We start from the raw sequence: 17,596 nt of genomic DNA, 5'->3' as shown, positions 1-17,596 counted from the left end.
TTCCACTTCTCATTGTTATTTCTTCCATCCTCCAGGCCCTGGATGGCAGGATCTATGAGCATGTAAAAGACTACCTTATAGCGTTGTGTCGCACTGAGCTGGAAGCCTCACAGGCGACACACAACACCTTTCAGTTCCTGTTGGACAAATCTACCAGGGTGAGTTGCTGTGCCATTTTACCACAAACTTGCTAAAAACTTGCTAGTGCAGTATTGTGTCTGTATTATAAAGTAGCAGTAGTTCCTTACCTGAGATGTCGGTGCACTCTTGCAGTGAAAAATGTCAGGAGTGTGGACTTGAGTCATGTGGCTGTCAGACTCGATTCACAATTTTGATGACTTTGGTTATGACTTGACAATATCATTAAATACAAGTTGATTTGGACTTTGACATCAGTGACCCAGTATTTGACTCGGACTTTATTCCGATGAATTTACTTGAGATTTTCAGCAAGTGTGTTCAACTAATGTGATAGTTATTATTTCATTTCAAGCAAGACAGAATGTTCCCTTTGAATATGCCTCATTGAATACATCTTTTAATGTTCAACAACAAGCAATGAATGTGTGGATTACATTTATGTGCACTGACTAAATCCTAAATGCTATGTAAGAACTGTTTTCTGTGACTAAGTCTTGTCACACAGGTCTTATTTTCTATTTTTTAAAAAGCAATAACAAATGCAGTAATTGTATTTGTAAAATGTAATATATTGTTCGATTGTTAAATTGGGGCTGCATGGCGGACAAGTGTTTAGCACGCAGGCCTCACAGCTAGTAGACCCAAGTTAAATTCCACCCTCGGCCATCTCTGTGTGGAGTTTGCATGTTCTCACCAGGCGTGGATTTTCTCCGGGGACTCACGCCTTTCCTCCCACATTCCAAAAACATGCTAGGTTAATTGGCGACTCCAAATTGTCCATAGGTATGAATGTGAGTGTGAATGGTTGTTTGTCTATATGCGCCCTGTGATTGGCTGGCGACCAGTCCAGGGTGTAGCCCGCCTCTCGCCCAAAGACAGCTGGGATAGGCTCCAGCACCCCCGGGACCCTCATGAGGATAAATGGTAGAAAATGAATGAATTAATATTTGGGAGACACTAAACTAACTAAGACACTAAAGACTTGTAAGGACTCAAAAATTTCAAGCCTATGACAGACTTGGACGTCAACTTGAGTCTTGACTTGAGATTAACGACTTGAGACCTATTAATATTTGCAAAACACTGACCTGTTCCCACTTCTGGAAAGTGCTACTGCTAAATAATAAGCCTAAGAATCATGAAAATAAATTGAATATAAAGTATGGTTGAATTTCTTAAATTTTTGTAAATGTATCAATCACTTGATGGTTGCTGCAGAAAGGTCTAAGTCAAAGCATACGTTTACTTCTTCCTCAGATAATACAAGAGTACAACCAGCAGTTGTTCATGCAAGAGAATCCAGTGTTCCACAAAGCACACGACTTCCAGTTCCAGCCTAGCGAATGTGACAAGGTGAGCGAGGGTGAACGCTTTGTTGTGCTTGTGCTCGAACTAGTTACTTGTTACTAGTTACTAGTGTTATTTTGTTTATATACATTATAATCCTGTTGGCACTGCTGGACACATTCGTCTTTCAAACATTATTCCTTTTGCCTACATACACACACACAAATACGCAGTCACACAAAGTCATATGCAGCAAGTATCTTTTTTCTTGTACTTTTGTAGCCAGATCCCTTAAGTATACTCTGGAAATATGACCTTTCCTTGTGACTGCTTGTTAATGCAATTTCTGTCTCTCCAGTGGGAACATCACTCTGTGGTCATAACTACAAATAACTACATTGCCCGTTTAATTGTATTAATGTTGTCAGTGGATCAAAGTTGCCACATCTGCTTTTCTGCTTTAGTATTCTCTTTACAACCCTAGAAACTTTCTTCTAACATATCTTTAAACAAAACTGTGCTATTCCCTGTGTCTTTGTAATCCCTTTCAACCCCGGCTAACTTTTCCCTCAACCTTTGTCCCTTCTCTCCTTTTCTTCTTCTGTTTGTGTGCTTTCAATGCTGCTATTGGCTGCGTGTGCCAGACGCTGAGCTCAGTGCAGCAATTGGTGGACATTGAACCTTCGCCCGTCAGTGCCATGAGAATGACCCTGGCACAGGTAGTCATAACTGCATAATCGCATCCATAAGCTATAACCTGCTTGTCACATCACATCAATCCAATGTTGTGACATTTAACGTGTATGTCAAATACCTGTTAAAACATTAAAACAGCATTCGCAGCGACCGAACATCACTGTACCTGTAGTCGTACTGCATGAGTCACTAAGGCTTTATCGCAAACATATTTCACACCGAGACATTAAAGTGGTATGTAGATTGTCATCATCATTGCTAAAGGCCTCCCATTACATTGTGATGGCTCACAGTAAAAGTTGAATATTGCTGTAACACTACTGCTGTGCCGCCTGTCTCATGCTGACCTGCATTTACAAATGCTTAGAGGCTTACTAGCATGCAGCACCAATTAGGAGGGTGCGAGGGGCCATTTTTATTTATCTACATCATCTTTCATTTGTAAAATCTCTGTTGTAATACACCGAGTTTCACACTTAGTACGTTTAGCCTGCTTCATGTTTTAAGCAGCGCCGTTGTATTAATAGACACAAAGTGCATGGAAACACTCAGTTAAATCATCAAATCAAATACTTATGTCTTCCATGCACACTTCTATTTGCAGTATGTGTATCATTGTGTATTTTTCGTCTTACTTGCAAAAATAAATATTGCCTGGTGAGACTTTTATGTTTTCTAGTTCAAGTGGATACTCTGCTGCTCTCCCAAAAAAATCTTGTATTATTTTATTCCACCAGCAGCTACAATGGATTCATAGTCATCCATCCACCACTGCGCCCCATGCAGAGATTTTATTATGTGCAACTTTCAATTTTTGTATGTTAGTATTGGTTAAGAATACACTAAAACGAGCTCCAAACTAACTGCATCGCTTGTTGTCACTGAGGTAAAATGTCATTATTCTTCCTAAAACCTTAGTTTTTTTAAGTTTACTTCTCTTATTAAAATTAGTGTCACAATGCAAATTCTGTAGTTGCTATTATTTCTAGTTATGTTCATTGAGAACTTTTTCCTCCTAAATGTAGTTCTTAAAAACATTAGAACACATTTTTTTCTGATTCTGATAACATTTTGTAAGTTCTTTATACACTTGACGCAGAATCATTATGTATTCTTCCATGAGTGTTTAATTAATAAGAATCTGCACACTGCATCAGTTATGCTTATATAACTTGTTGCCAGCTGAAACAAATGAATCCCCGCAGAAATCATTCAGCGGAAGACCATTGCTTAGTTTCTTAGTTTCAATCCATGTGGTGCCTCGAGTACCTAAACCATATGTTGTATATGACTCGATAAATGTTCTTAGCTGGCTTCACAAGGGGCTGCTAATTTTTGGTATACCGAACAACCCTGTATCTTTTTTTAGTGTTGTTTAATATTCTGGGACTAGATGTCAAAACTGAGATGACAAACTGCCACTTTGCCTTCTGCTTTCACTTGTAATACACACACATAAACACTGTTATTCACATGTGGTTTTCATGGGCATCCCGAGAGCAGAACTGTAAGCAGCTTTACAACACTTCCTACAGGCGGAATAAAATGTTTCTCAGCTAAATGAATAGCCTTTACGTGTTCAGGCGGCACTGACACGTGCATTTGCGCTTGTGTGTGTCTGCTTGTGTGTTTACTCATGCTTGCATGGTTGTGTGTGTTTGTTTTCATTAGAGTCGTCAGCTGGAGTCCGAGATGGGAACCACAGAGGAGCACAGTCTGAACAAAGAGGCTAGGAAATGGGCAACGCGAGTAGCCAGAGAACACAAGAATATCATACACTATAAGAGAGTAAGACACAGTAATCGACTTTGTGGATGCATGCTTTTAATCCCACATGCCATATACTTTGTATATGACAATGTTTTATATTATTATACTGACAGTATGTAAACAATTTTTTTTTTCATTTTGAGAAAACATACAATATTGGTCACTTCCAGCTTGTGTTTTATCAGTCACTAGAGGAGTGTGAGACTCATGGGTTGCCCCCCACTGAACAAGGCAGAGCAGATCTTGAGATGAAGATAGAAGAATCCAAAGAAAACATACGCAAAGCTGAGGTTTGTGACATTTCCTCCCCCTTTTCCCTCCTTTAGACCAACATTAACACCGCATGAAGTTTCAACATTCATGCAGCTGGTGTAGCTAAACAAAGGAGCATAAAAGGAGCTGCAAACATGGTAAAACAGGAACAAACAATAATCGTACAATATTTCACACAAGGCAATAAATAAACATTTACGTTGACTTGCATAACCCATCTGTCAAGATTTGTTATGCTAAATATTTAAATTAGCCGAATGGTTAGCGCACAGGCCACACAGCTGGGAGACTTGAGTTCGATTTCACCCTCGGCCATATCTGTGTGGAGTTGGCATGTTCTCCCTGTGCATGCGTGGGTTTTCTCCGGGTACTTCCAAAAACATGCTAGGTTAATTGGCGACTCCAAATTGTCCATAGGTATAGATGTGAGTGTGAATGGTTGTTTGTCTATATGTGCCCTGTGATTGGCTGGCGACCACAGTCAGAAGATTGGGAGGATTGGGTTCTACTCTCTATTTGGAGTTGGCATGTTCTCCTGACTGTGATTGGTATGAATGTGAGTGTGTTTGTCTATATGTGCCCTGCGATTGGGTGGCGACCAGTCCAGGGTGTACCGTCTCTCGCCCAAAGACTGCTGGGATAGGCTCCAGCATAGCATCAGCACCATAGGAAATGAAAGGATGAATGCATAATTGTTAATTGCTTTCTGTTATGTCTAGTGGATTATACGTCATACCTCTGTTTGTCTCAGTTTATACCTTATTGCCTACTTGAGTTTCTGACTTTATTAGTCATTCTTTCCCTTCTCAGCAAGCTCTCACATGTCTGGCACCCTCTGCTGGCAGACTTTACACATTTACTGTATGTGATCTGACGTTAATTATATTTTGTAAGCTATATCAGGCTACAGTAGTTCACACCTCAACAATACACTATTAATAGCACGCAATCGCACATTCACGTCTTTTTTCGCAGTTTTCTTGCCGAACTCCAACCTCCCACGGTGTCTTTTCCGTATACCGTCTCGCTGTTATCAGTGCTCTTCCAGGCCAGCACTACCTTCACCGAGCTCATGTATATTTAATGGGATGGCTCAATTGCAGGGCTCTTGTCTAAGCATTATAAAGGAAATGAAAGCAGTACAACATGCATTAAGTCCAGGTTTGATGAAGGCATTATTATTCTGCATTCTGCATTGCTAGGGAAGATCCCTTTCTCATTGACCTGTGTTTTAATTTTACCATCATAATAGGTTGTAGGCAAGATGTTTAATATGAAATAATAATTATCAGGCAAGCTTGGATATGGTTACAGAAACTGTCTTAATATTTAAAGGAGACCTATTTGTATTGTGGACTCCTATAGAGCAGCTCCACATGATAACCCACACAGAAAGCTTTCTAGATCTACCAGAATCTGCACCTATTCCAAGTGTATTTCCTTGGAATGACAATAAAGGCCATTCCATTCCATTTCCAAAACGGTCTGTTTTAATTAATTCCACTCATGTCTCGACTCCAAGCACGCCCACTCCGCTTTGATTGGTCACACCCACAAGCATTCCCGTGGACGTGCGGACTACTGCCGAAACATAGCATTGCACCGACATTCCTTGTGGTTCAGAATTATTCTTCCTTATACTTTGAAACATCAAGTGACTTGTTCATCCACACCAATCTCTTCTGACTGTGCCTTGATGACCCAGTTGATGAAACAGTTCTAGCCAAAGGTTTGACACAATTTTTTACGTTATTCAATGAGAAGGTGTGTCTAAACCTCTGACTAGAAATATTAGTTCCCTTAGCGTTTTTATTGTCCATTAGTAACATTAGGAAAATGCTTTTCAGTGGCATTTAATTTCTGCCTAGAGAAAATGGATAAATGCACTGGAGGTGCTGCTATGTTTATTAATCAGAGCTGAATAGCTGTCAGCGTTTTGTGTGCCGTCAGACACACTCTGATTCCTCGGCAATCAATGTGCAGTGTCAGCATGAGAGACGAAATGAAGGAGCAGGTAATGAAAGAAGACAGCGGTGAAATTGTGGAAAAGACAGCAAGAAAGGATTAGAGATGAAAGAGAGTTGATGGAGGAGAGGCAGACTGGGATTTCCTACTTTGTGTTTGTAGCTTCATCATTAGTAAAAAAAAAAAAAAAAAAAAAAAAAAAAAGACAGCATATGTCCTGTGCTCATAGTTCTGGAAGCTCATTAAAAGTAAGTCTCGGAAGAAAAGTGAAAAGTCTGATTTCATGACTCTAACCCGTGTTAGCGTTTGATTTTGACTTTATACAAGTTCACATTTTGGGGTAGAGGTGAACTTTGAATAGAAAAATAGACTTAATGTAGGTCAGAGGAAAACTAAGACTCAAACACACATCTAAGGAATCCATTCCAGCCAACCAAAAACACATTTTATAGAGAATAATTATAGCCTTACATGCAGTAAACAACGTAAAATACATCTAAATAATGCAGTAAATAAACGAGTGAACATTTAACACCACTTTTCCCTACAAATAAACCACCCACCACACAGTGTAATGATGATTAAAGGATTTTGGTCCTCCAAAGATGTTTGTAGCCAGTGAAGTATTTGATATTTTTAACAATCATTCTTGTCCTCAAAGACAATAAAGTTGAAAGCAGAAGCTCGATTGGACCTCCTGCGGCAAGTGGGTGTCGCTGTGGACACCTGGCTGAAGAGTGCCATGAATCAGGTGTGTTGCATGTCTCTCCATGATTTAAAATCATATGTGCATCTATTTGTATTTTTTGTGTGTCCTTGCATACGTGCATGAATGGCATGTTGCACCGTGCTTGTTCATAGTTTGTATGTATATCCCCTCACTCTTTCTGTGCATGCTGTACTATAGGTGATGGAGGAGCTCGAGAATGAGCGCTGGGCCAACTACACTTCCCACGATCCCTCACTGTCGGTGAGACAACTCCCCTCACTCCTCAGTCTGTATTGCCAATTAAAGGCTGTGTAGCTATAACTAAACGCAACAATGATGTAAAAAGTAAGTGCACAAACTCACACCCTTAGTAAAGTTTAAAACTTGAGATCCACCAAACTGCATATTATATTAGTCACTTTTTTTGGACAAAACTTTGGGGTTTGAACCTTGGTCATCATAATATCGCATATAAGTATGACAGCAAATGGTGACTTCAACTCAGTGAGCATCAAATTATTATTTCTTGATGTATGCTTTGCTTTTTCTTTGGCAATCTGTGTTTTTTTTTACCACACTTTATCCAATGATATAATAATGCATTCAGATGTTTGCGGTACAGGACATTATCATCTCTGTATTGTAGGGTAATACTAGTTTCTGTTCCAGCAGGCAGTGTGAATCAAAATGTTGGTATTGAGTGTGGGGGTTCCAGGCCCCCCGTTGCCTCGAATATCCAAAAAGGCAACTTACTGTTTTTGTCCCCTGAGTTAATGTGCTCATTGAAGGTTTGCATCGAGAATGTTCTGATATACACATTCTTAAGGTCCTGACTTGAAACCAGAATCATTTTTTATAATTTCATTATAAATGAAAGCCCCCCAACCAGAATAGCTGCTTTGACAAATTGCCTCCTGAATGATGCAAAACGTAAGATAATTGATCTCAGAAAGTCTAATCATCGGTCAGAGCAGTCTGGGTCCTAAAACGTCACATAGCCTGCAAAGCAAAATCAAATGATATAATAAATGTAAAATAATGATGACATAGATTTATCTATCATCTGTATTTGTAACAATATGCTCATTCCCCAGTAGACTTGTCATTCTGCTTACATGACACTACAGCACAAACACAGAACGAAATGACAAAGAAAAAAGAGACATCAGAAAAGAGACTGACATCAGAGCAGGTGTGGAGGAGATGTGATAATGCAAAGATAAAATTAGATGTTAAAGTGTGAAAAAGGGGATTGGTGAGATAAATCACCTTCAAACCTGACTGAAAATCGAGGGTTCCCTCATTTCCCTTGAGCAGTTACCATGAAAGGGCCATTGAAGCCCCTATCATGACATAATAGATTGCTCCCAAAACTTTAACCTTGGCTTCAACAAAACATTTTTTTTCTGTCTGCTCTTGAACAGGGGTGCCCAAATCTTTTCTACCAAGGGCCACTTTGAACAGATGCTTAAACCCAACATTATACTATGCTAGTTTATCAAAACATTGATATATTGCCATCTAACATCAATCAAATTAGTGTGTTTATCTATTCATAGATCTCACACATATGCCTTTGGCCAGTAAATAAATGAGGCACAGGCTGAAAATGGACTACCGCCCATACTTTGGACACCCCTGATTTATTTTTATTTTTTTAAACATGTAGCTCAAGGCCTGGAGAACAGGAAGTGACGTCGGGGGTTGATTACGGCCACACCAGTAGTCCATGTTATTATTATGATTATTATTTTGTTATTATTGTGCCTGTAATGCATATGCAGTTGTACTTACTATCATTTTATTTGATTAGTGTCCACCATTCTACCCAATATGCAGAATGTTAGTCAATATTTCATACTTAAAGAATCAAAATGTATTAACACGACTTACACACATTTAAACACGCACACAAACACAAGGGTATTGGATTTCAGGTATTGAGTTTACTGTGTCAACAGAAATCTGATGACTTAACACAAGCTGAGGAAAACACACACACACACGTTCGTTGTTGTGGCTGTGTCAGCTTGCTGTGTGTGATGGCGCCTTCTCCCAGCAACATCACATGATCTTCTGTTAAGCCAGTGAAATGCTCATGCAACAAAAGAAGGAGGGGCTAGATCATGTCATTCAACTGCGTCCTTCTACCTGTTTCTAAAAGTTGTTGTAGCACCTCACAGGAACTCATAGGAACTCAGGTAATCCCGTTGATCCTTTTCCGAGGGGGAACAAAAAAGCTTGACAATGTCCTTTCAGGGGTTCTTTGTTGTGTTTAATGTTTTTGACTTGTATCTGAATGTGTGTGCTTTATGTCAAAAAGGGTACAGTGGACTTGGAGCGTGAGGACGGCGAGGAGTGTGAGGAGAATATGGAGGTTTTTGATGACAGCAGCTCCAGCCCTTCAGGAACTCTTCGCAATTATCCTCTAACCTGCAAGGTCCTTTACTCATACAAGGTATGAAGCAGTATGCATGCAATAATGCAGTTTTTTTTTAAAGTATAACCAGTAAAAGGCTGACACTTTTCCATGAATTACCAGAATGGTTTTAGCACAGAGAATGTATTAAATTATACATCAGTTATATCAGTTATTATACATCAACAATACAATACAAGCAGTTGATGTTTGCTAAATACAAGGATGAAGAGTCTTGAACCAGTCATGATGTGCTATATATATCACTATATTGACACTTACTATGGTACCCATTATGCCATTGTATGGTCATATCACCTTGTACAAAAAAATAATAATAATAATAATTAAACTATATTAGGAAAGCAGGAAGTGAACAAATGTAACAGTTACTGATTGTAAAAGTACCAGATGGAGGGGTAGGATTTAATAAGCTTTGCTTCTTCCTACTCCTTTTGGACATGTAGAACTGTGAACTGATTGTGGGATGCACTCAATTGTAATCTGATGCAAATTCAATTCAATTCAATTCAATTCAATTCAATTCAATTCAATCAAATTCAATCAAATTCAATCAAATTAAATAAAACCATTACCATGAATTAAAATCTTACTATCATCGCCCCCCCCCGCCATGTGCGCTCTTGCTACACTGACCACTATTCACTACTCTCTGCCAGGCATCTCAACCAGATGAGTTAACCATTGATGAACAGGAGATGTTGGAAGTCATTGAGGATGGAGACATGGAGGACTGGGTCAAGGTGTGTGAGCAGACATACGACCTTCACACAAGTTTGTTGTAACGAAAAACAAGATGCTATCTGCCGATGTGTTTTTGTTGTGTGTGCCAGGTTAGTTTAGATTTACATCCTTTTCTAGTGTTCACACTTTATGTCTCTCTCACAGGCTCGCAATAAGACAGGACACGTGGGTTATGTTCCTGAAAAATATCTGCAGTTTCCTGCATCCAACAGTTTACTGAGCATGCTTCAGTCACTGGCAACGCTGGACGCTCGATCGCATACTTCTTCCAATTCCACGGAGCCAGAGTTGCACTCCGGCTGCATCAATGGTGATGCTAACAGTAAGAATTGTAACCTCAATAATAAAATTTTCCGTCATGTGTTGTTAGGTGCATTTGCGATAAGTACCCCAACATCATAATCGTTTAATGCAACTTTTGGCCTGTGTTTCAATTTTTACAAACAACCTGAAATACAGATGAGTGGTTATCTCGCTGGCCACACTGCTAGGAGACCCGAGTTTGATTCCACCCTCAGCCATCTCTGTGTGGAGTTTGCATGTTCTCCACATGTTCTCCCACATTCCAAAAACATGCTAGGTTAATTGGCGACTCCAAATTGTCCATAGGTATGAATGTGAGTGTGAATGGTTGTTTGTCTATATGTGCCCTGTGATTGGCTGGCCACCAGTCCTGGGTGTGGACGAATGAATGAATGAACCTGATATACATCACTGTCGCCCACTTAACAGACAGCAGCCTATACAAAAATATATTTTTTACTGTGTTCCTAATCACTGTCTACTATCCCCCCCACAGTTGTGTATGTACGAGCACTTTATGACTATGAAGGCCAAGCAGAGGAGGAACTCACATTTGCGGAGGGAGCAGTGATTCGTCTTCTGAACCGTGACACTCAGACGGATGATGGCTTCTGGGAGGGGGAGCTTAACGGAAGGGTGGGAGTTTTCCCCTCTGTTTTGGTAGAAGATCTAACAGAGAACGGAGAGACCAGTGTAGGAGGGCCCAACGGAATCCAGGTATACTAACCCCTGCAGAACATCACAGAAAGTCAGACTGTTTGGGTGGCAATGCTAGACTTTGTCGTTTCACTATGCAGGAACATATCACGTTAACGTATCTTTTTTAAGATTGTCTTGCAACTATTAAAGAATTCTGAATTTTCATCACAAATTGTACAATAACAATCAGGCGTTACAAGCTGGGAATATCACATGCAGTAGTTATGGATTTAAAAACTCACATACTTCATTTCACAACATTGATTTTGCTTAACAATCAATGTTCAAAAAGTAGTACCGAAGTTACAGCTTATCCTGCTGGGCCACTCTGCTTCCTGCATGCTTGTTTTTCATATCTTTCTGTCAGCAAGGCATCGATTAAAACTGCGTCAGAGGAACCGTGTTCTTGTAGTTCACTGAAAACAAACCTGGCACTGCAGTCACATAGAGAGGGCTCTTATCTGTGGCACTGCCCCATTAGAGCAACAGGAAGGATACAGCCTCTCCCTTCCCAGATGCTTGTAGACATAACAAGTCTAAAAAGCTTTTAAGTCGTGGAAATTTAAAAATGTGTCTGGCAGTTCCTTTGACCAGCAATTATGAGCCAATGTATGAGTATCTAAAGTATTTTCAATGATAATAATACTTGACTGTACATGGCAGTGTAACTATAACTCTTTGTTGGCTCTTATAGGTTTCTCCTTCCCCCAAGCTTCCATCCTGCCTTCCACCTCTTCCTCTGTATGATCAGCCTCCCATCAGCCCTTTCACCAGTCCCGAGGCCTCCACCCCTCCTCCTCTCCCGCGTTCACCCTCTGCCGCACTCAACGGGGAGCACAAGCTTCCACTTCCTGCTGCGTCACACAAGACCACTCCAAGTAAGCAACTCAAGTTACACTTTCCCCTTTCCCAGTAATGTTACGTGAAACTATTGAATGAAACCTTTCTCTTCTTCTCTTCAGATCTAAGTTCTGGCAGGAGTCCGGTGTCTCCTGGCTTTCAACTGCAGCCGCCTAGATGCACCCCTGAAGGAGGCGCAGGCAAACTACGACCTGTTAGTATGCACATTAGTGTGTTTGTAAAAAAATAATCAATCGAGAAATATGTTGGAAAAGCAAGTGGTGGTGGTCTTTTGTTTTTATAAAAAGAAATTTAGTCACAAACAGTTCCTTTAAGAGGCACAACAATGTCACACTGTCTGTACATCTCACATACCCCGCAGTTGCATATAGAGTTGCATATAGTCCCTTTAGTACAGGGTTTTTAGTTTTTGTTTTAACCAGACCACAGCAAGGCACTACTTTTTTTCCACTTGTCTACCAAATATAAAAATGAGATCCATAAGGTGCATCTGTTGCTCCTTTTTCATTACATTTTGTGTTTTATTGTTTTTACATGGGCTGCACGGCGGACGAGTGGTTAGTACACAGGCCTCACAGCTAGGAGACCAGAGTTCAGTTCCACCCTCAGCCATCTTTGTATGGAGTTTGCATGTTCTCCCCGTGCATGTGTGGGTTTTCTCCGGTTTCCTCCCACATTCCAAAAACATGCTAGGTTAATTGGCGACTCCAAATTATCCATAGGTATGAATGTGAGTGTGAATGGTTGTTTGTCTATATGTGCCCTGTGATTGGCTGGCAACCAGTCCAGGGTGTACCCTGCCTCTTGCCTGAAGACAGCTGGGATAGGCTCCAGCACCCCCCGTTACCCTTGTGAGGAAAAGCGGTAGAAAATTAATGAATGAGTGTTTTTATTTATTCATTTTATATTACATTTCTGTACTTGGATAACAGTTATTAAATGGTTATTTCTTTTATCATTCAGAACAGTCTGTTCGCAAAGTGACATTTTTCAGTTTTTCCTTCTTCCTCTGGGAAAATTAATCGGAAATGTAAATATATCAGGGGTCAAACAGCGTAACATTGTGATTGGCGTTTCAGTTTTCACTATACTGACGTCCTAACAAGCTCAATTATGTGTTTTCTGTGGGTGCAGGTACGCGCGGCTCCACCACCACCCAAACAGCAATCTCGACGACAGCAGGGGAAGAGCGACAAAGCCGAGGAGGTGGAGATCACGCTGGTGTAATTGACAGAAGATGGCAGGCGGTTAGACGCACCCTCCAAAACATTGTAAACTCATGATATCCCAGAGGTATAAGAGCTTAAATAAACGGTCCAAAACGGAACCGAACCACATAAAGCCCTTCCCCTCAAGCGACCTCTCGTTCTCTGTTATCCTCAAGTTGAGGCGGAGAAGAGAGCAAGGTCGGAGAGATGGGGTATCCAATTAAATATTATCGTATTTGCTTCCTAATGAAGTGCAGCAGTAGCTTCCCCGATGTTACCTCTCTGAATTCCCACCTTTTTCCATTCTTGCCTTAAAACCTCACCTCGTTTGGCAGAGGCGCAGAGCACACTGAAGAGCAGGATGAGGAGAGGAGGAAAAATGTTTGCAGAGGAAAGGAGAAGTGCTTCTTACTTTGTTGATCTTCAGTTTCTTAGCTGACAAATTGCTGTTTTATTACACATAAAGTATGAACAAATAGTCATGTAGCAGTAGATATTATGGAGACATGATTGCAAATGATTTGTCATTTACCACCAACCTGTCAGGGGAGTGTCTTGTTCACACACATGCATCCTCTTTTTCCAGCATCATCATCATCATCATCATGTGCTCAGTGTAGGATGAAGTCTCCAGTCTGACTGTGAGTGCAGTGCCCCTGTCATTGTGATGACAGTTACACATGCAAATGCTGGACCAATCATTGTCCTAGATGGGACAGGCAACACCAATACAGTGGAACCTTTAAAATCAAACACAATCCGTTCCAAAACACATTTAGACACATTTCTCGTAATTTTCTATATCACTTCTATCACGTCTTTACGGTCACGGGTAAGCTGGAGACTTTCCCGGCTGACTTCGGGTCAGAGACGGTGTACACCCTGGACCGGTCAATTACAGGACACATATGTTACACCCGCAAACGTAATAACTACCCACAAACGTAATACAAATCTGCAGCTTTGAATGTAATAATCTCGCAAATGTAATACATTTCCCACAAACGTAATAAAATTTGCCCACTGCAAACATAATACAGAAATTATGACATTTTGTTTGTGGGTGTACATGTGCGTTTTAGTTACAGTATATTATTGTATGTGTGATTTTGTGTGTATATGGGGAAGAAATAATCAAAATAAATAATAAAATATAATAATAATAGTAATAATAATTTGATGAAAACAATTGCAATTATCACAATTATGTTAAATAAATTATAATTTAATAATTAAAGATTCATTTAATGTATTCAAATGATACTCTTTGAATAATATTTTTCCACAAAAAAAAAGAAAAAAAAACAATTGTTAAAATCCTCAAAATGACATCTACACCTTCGCCCTCAGATCATTATTTTGTCTCATATTACATTTGTGGGAAGTTATTACATTTACAGATTTTCACTTTCCCACATATGTAATAATTTGTAATAATGTAATAATTTGTAAAAATTTAATAACTATTACATTTGCAGGAAATTCAGTTGTACGTTTGCAGTAGGCAAATTTTAAAAAAGTTTGTGGGAAATGTATTACATTTGCGGGATTATTACATTCAAAGCTGCAGATTTGTATTACGTTTGCGGGTGTAACAAACATATGACAACCATTCATACCTATGGGCAATTTTAAGTCTGACATTAACCTAACGTGCATGTATTTGGTTTGTGGGAGGAATCCTGAGGACCCAGAGAAAACCCACACAAGGGGATCGCATAAACACTCCAAAGATAGTGACTGCGAGGCCAACGTGCGAACCACGGGTACATTTTTAACATTTAATGTTTTTAATGAAATTGCAATAATCCATTCTAGGGTCAAAACTTTTATAACTGTACAGGAATTGTAACATTTTAACATTCTTAACTGTCATAAGTATAAAAAAGCTTTACAAAATAACATAAAATTGCTCAGCTTTTGAAGACATCTAACAGAAGTTAAATTCATCTTTTGCTGTGCACCTTTTATATTTATTATTTGGTCATCATCACAGTTTCCCTCTTTGCCATCTCCGGAAGACACACAAATTATACTACATTTTTAATGTTCAAATTTGAAGGTTCCACTGTAAAAACAAATGCAAGAAAATGTGTTTAGAGTTAGGAAAGAAAAAGAAAAGTGACTTTCAATTCATGAAATTGGTGGTAAATGTTTTTTTTTACTACAAAGCCTCCAAAGAAAGTAAGGTTTCATTTTCAATTTTCATGTGTTTGGAAAGATAAAGTGGGTGTGCCCTTCCCCACCCTGCTTGCCATATATAGTTCCCACCATTATACAGTATGTATTCAATGTGTATTAGTACAGTACATTACTGTTGTCATAGGAATGTTATGCACAGCGTTTTATAATACTCTGCTAAATGATACGTGATGGAAGCTCTTACTCTCAGAGGGCATTGTAAATACGGTATGATGGAGAGCTCGGAACGAGGACTGGAGAGAGATGGCGGAGGGGTAGACAACGGAGAGGCTGGATCCTCTCGTCTGCTCTTCCCTCTAGCTTTGTCTCAATCCCTCCTTTCTTGCTGTTTCTCTAATGTCTGTACTGTTGATTGGCAGTGAGTGTGACTTGTATTCCTATACAGCCGCATCATACACACACATGTGTGTATCTTCAAAAAGCGTGACTGACTGACCCCTAGTTGATTTATTTTAAAGGCACTGAAGACTGTTGGTATTTGTTGTCATGGTGATTTTGGGCAGATAGTATTTCTGGCACAGAGATCAACTGATGTGTTTTCATTGACTGCTTCGTTATGGCTTGTTTTGTTCTTTACCTGACAATCTGTTTGTTTGCACCAAGTACCTCCATCAGCAGTATTCATGATACAAGCGTCATGTTCTCTCGTGGTGGATCAGTCATGGCTGAAATAGACGAGACATGCTACATGGATGGATGCAAATGACATTCAAATGTTGCCGAGTACAATTCTGTTTTTCTCACGTTTACCCTATTTTTAAATGCCCTTCAAGCCTATAAGCACCTTGCCAAATGGAATGGCAGCGTAGCACTTTTATTTATTTGTATGACCCCTGCGTAGTAGCAGTTCCTCCACTTTAGCACCACAAGTGATGAAGATGGCATTGAAGTCAAAAGATATTCTGTCCATTCTAAAAATCTATAGTGGCTCCTTTTTATTACTGAATTTCTCGCTTAACTTATGAAACACAAAACGGCATGTGTGCTGTACAACACGTTTATCTATTTATTTGCAGGGGGGGTGAAATAACCCAGCTGTTTGTTTACGCCAGAGTGACTGTTTCCAGGAGAGAGAGCAGATATGTCAGCCCAGCTCCTTATTACTTCTGTACCCTGAAAAAAGATGCAGTGTTGACCCGTACTAATATTATCATGTCAAACAGATCCCACAACATTGTGATTAGCTTAATATTTGTGATATTAGACATACTACTATGTGAATTAACTGTTTAGAATTCTCTAAGTGTGGATTTGACTATTTGAATATTTTGTGTATTGACGCAGTCAAGGCCAAATCGAGTGCAATACTTAGCTGCAACCAGCAGAGGCACTGTTGAGTCACTAACGGTCGGAATAAGAACATGACGTACTGTATGTATGAAATTGAGCTATATTCACACACACCTTTGCAATGGCATTCCGCTCAGTACCGCAGTGGCATTGAAACGGGAGTTCATGGAAGTTAAATTTAAATGAACATTCCCAGTTTACCCAACACAAGTCATAATTGTCTGTTTGTTTTGATTTGTATTTTGTTGTATAAATGTCAACACTTGCAACGGCACATATTTGACTCAGTGTACCAAGGGATGAAATCTCCATCATATGGACTTGGGATAGGAGACAGTGTTACGCCCTTAATTGCTATCGACTGTGCAAAAGTTTGGTAAAATGGGCTGTAATTTTTTTTCATTATAATATCTTATATAGCGTCATAGACTTAATTACTTCCTGTAACCTCCTCTCCTTAGTTGTGATCTGAATTCATCCTGATCACAATTTTGCAGGATTGTGGTCAAGGCAACTAAACAGCCTCTCCTTGATCTTTCTGAGATCTTAATTTATTACAATGCTCAAACTTGTTTTGAAGTTTATCGTTTACAGCAGCGTACTCGTGAAGCTCCCTTCATAAAGTCTCAAAATCTATTATTAAATGTATTTTTTTTTGTTTCCAATACAAAAAGTCTGTATAGTCCTTTTGTTTTGCCACAGTGTTGAATTATTAGTTTTTTCATATCATTCCATTTTTGCACCAATCTATTTGGAGCAGCCACACATGTCCTTATTCATTATTGATAAAGTGGTAGAACCACTGGCCTTCTCTCGAGTCCAACCGTTGCCACAGTGACAATAATAAAAATAGGTGCAAATGTCTTTCTGCATATAATTACTGGCTGTACAAAAAGCAAAGTTTGTATTTATTGTGTACAAATGTTAATTAATAAAATGATATTGGGTGAAAAACTCATTGTTTGCCTTGGTACGTGTGCGTGTGTGTGCACCTGTCCATGAAATGTG

At 39.5% G+C, this 17,596-nt stretch overlaps 1 protein-coding gene across 4 annotated transcripts in view; it reads left to right on the top strand.

The window, feature by feature from the left end:
* Positions 1–17,518, top strand: part of LOC131134132 (F-BAR and double SH3 domains protein 2-like) — a 39,833-nt gene extending 22,315 nt beyond the window's left edge. Inside the window, exons 9-22 of one of the 4 annotated variants that reach the window (XM_058079030.1) lie at positions 36–158; positions 1,399–1,494; positions 2,073–2,147; positions 3,796–3,912; positions 4,080–4,184; positions 6,794–6,883; positions 7,040–7,102; positions 9,165–9,299; positions 9,941–10,024; positions 10,170–10,335; positions 10,825–11,045; positions 11,722–11,905; positions 11,990–12,081; positions 13,023–17,518. In XM_058079030.1, the coding sequence (XP_057935013.1) occupies positions 36–158; positions 1,399–1,494; positions 2,073–2,147; positions 3,796–3,912; positions 4,080–4,184; positions 6,794–6,883; positions 7,040–7,102; positions 9,165–9,299; positions 9,941–10,024; positions 10,170–10,335; positions 10,825–11,045; positions 11,722–11,905; positions 11,990–12,081; positions 13,023–13,115 (1,644 nt within the window). In that variant the 3' untranslated portion in view covers positions 13,116–17,518. Of the gene's footprint in view, positions 1–35; positions 159–1,398; positions 1,495–2,072; positions 2,148–3,795; positions 3,913–4,079; positions 4,185–6,793; positions 6,884–7,039; positions 7,103–9,164; positions 9,300–9,940; positions 10,025–10,169; positions 10,348–10,824; positions 11,046–11,721; positions 11,906–11,989; positions 12,082–13,022 lie in introns of all 4 variants that reach the window. The other 3 variants (XM_058079029.1, XM_058079032.1, XM_058079031.1) reach the window with 3 other exon arrangements.
* Positions 17,519–17,596: the final 78 nt, after the last annotated feature.

Source organism: Doryrhamphus excisus, chromosome 8, assembly GCF_030265055.1.
Source record: "Doryrhamphus excisus isolate RoL2022-K1 chromosome 8, RoL_Dexc_1.0, whole genome shotgun sequence".
NCBI classification, from domain to species: Eukaryota; Metazoa; Chordata; class Actinopteri; order Syngnathiformes; family Syngnathidae; genus Doryrhamphus; species Doryrhamphus excisus.
This window is presented reverse-complemented; position numbering and strand designations above follow the sequence as displayed.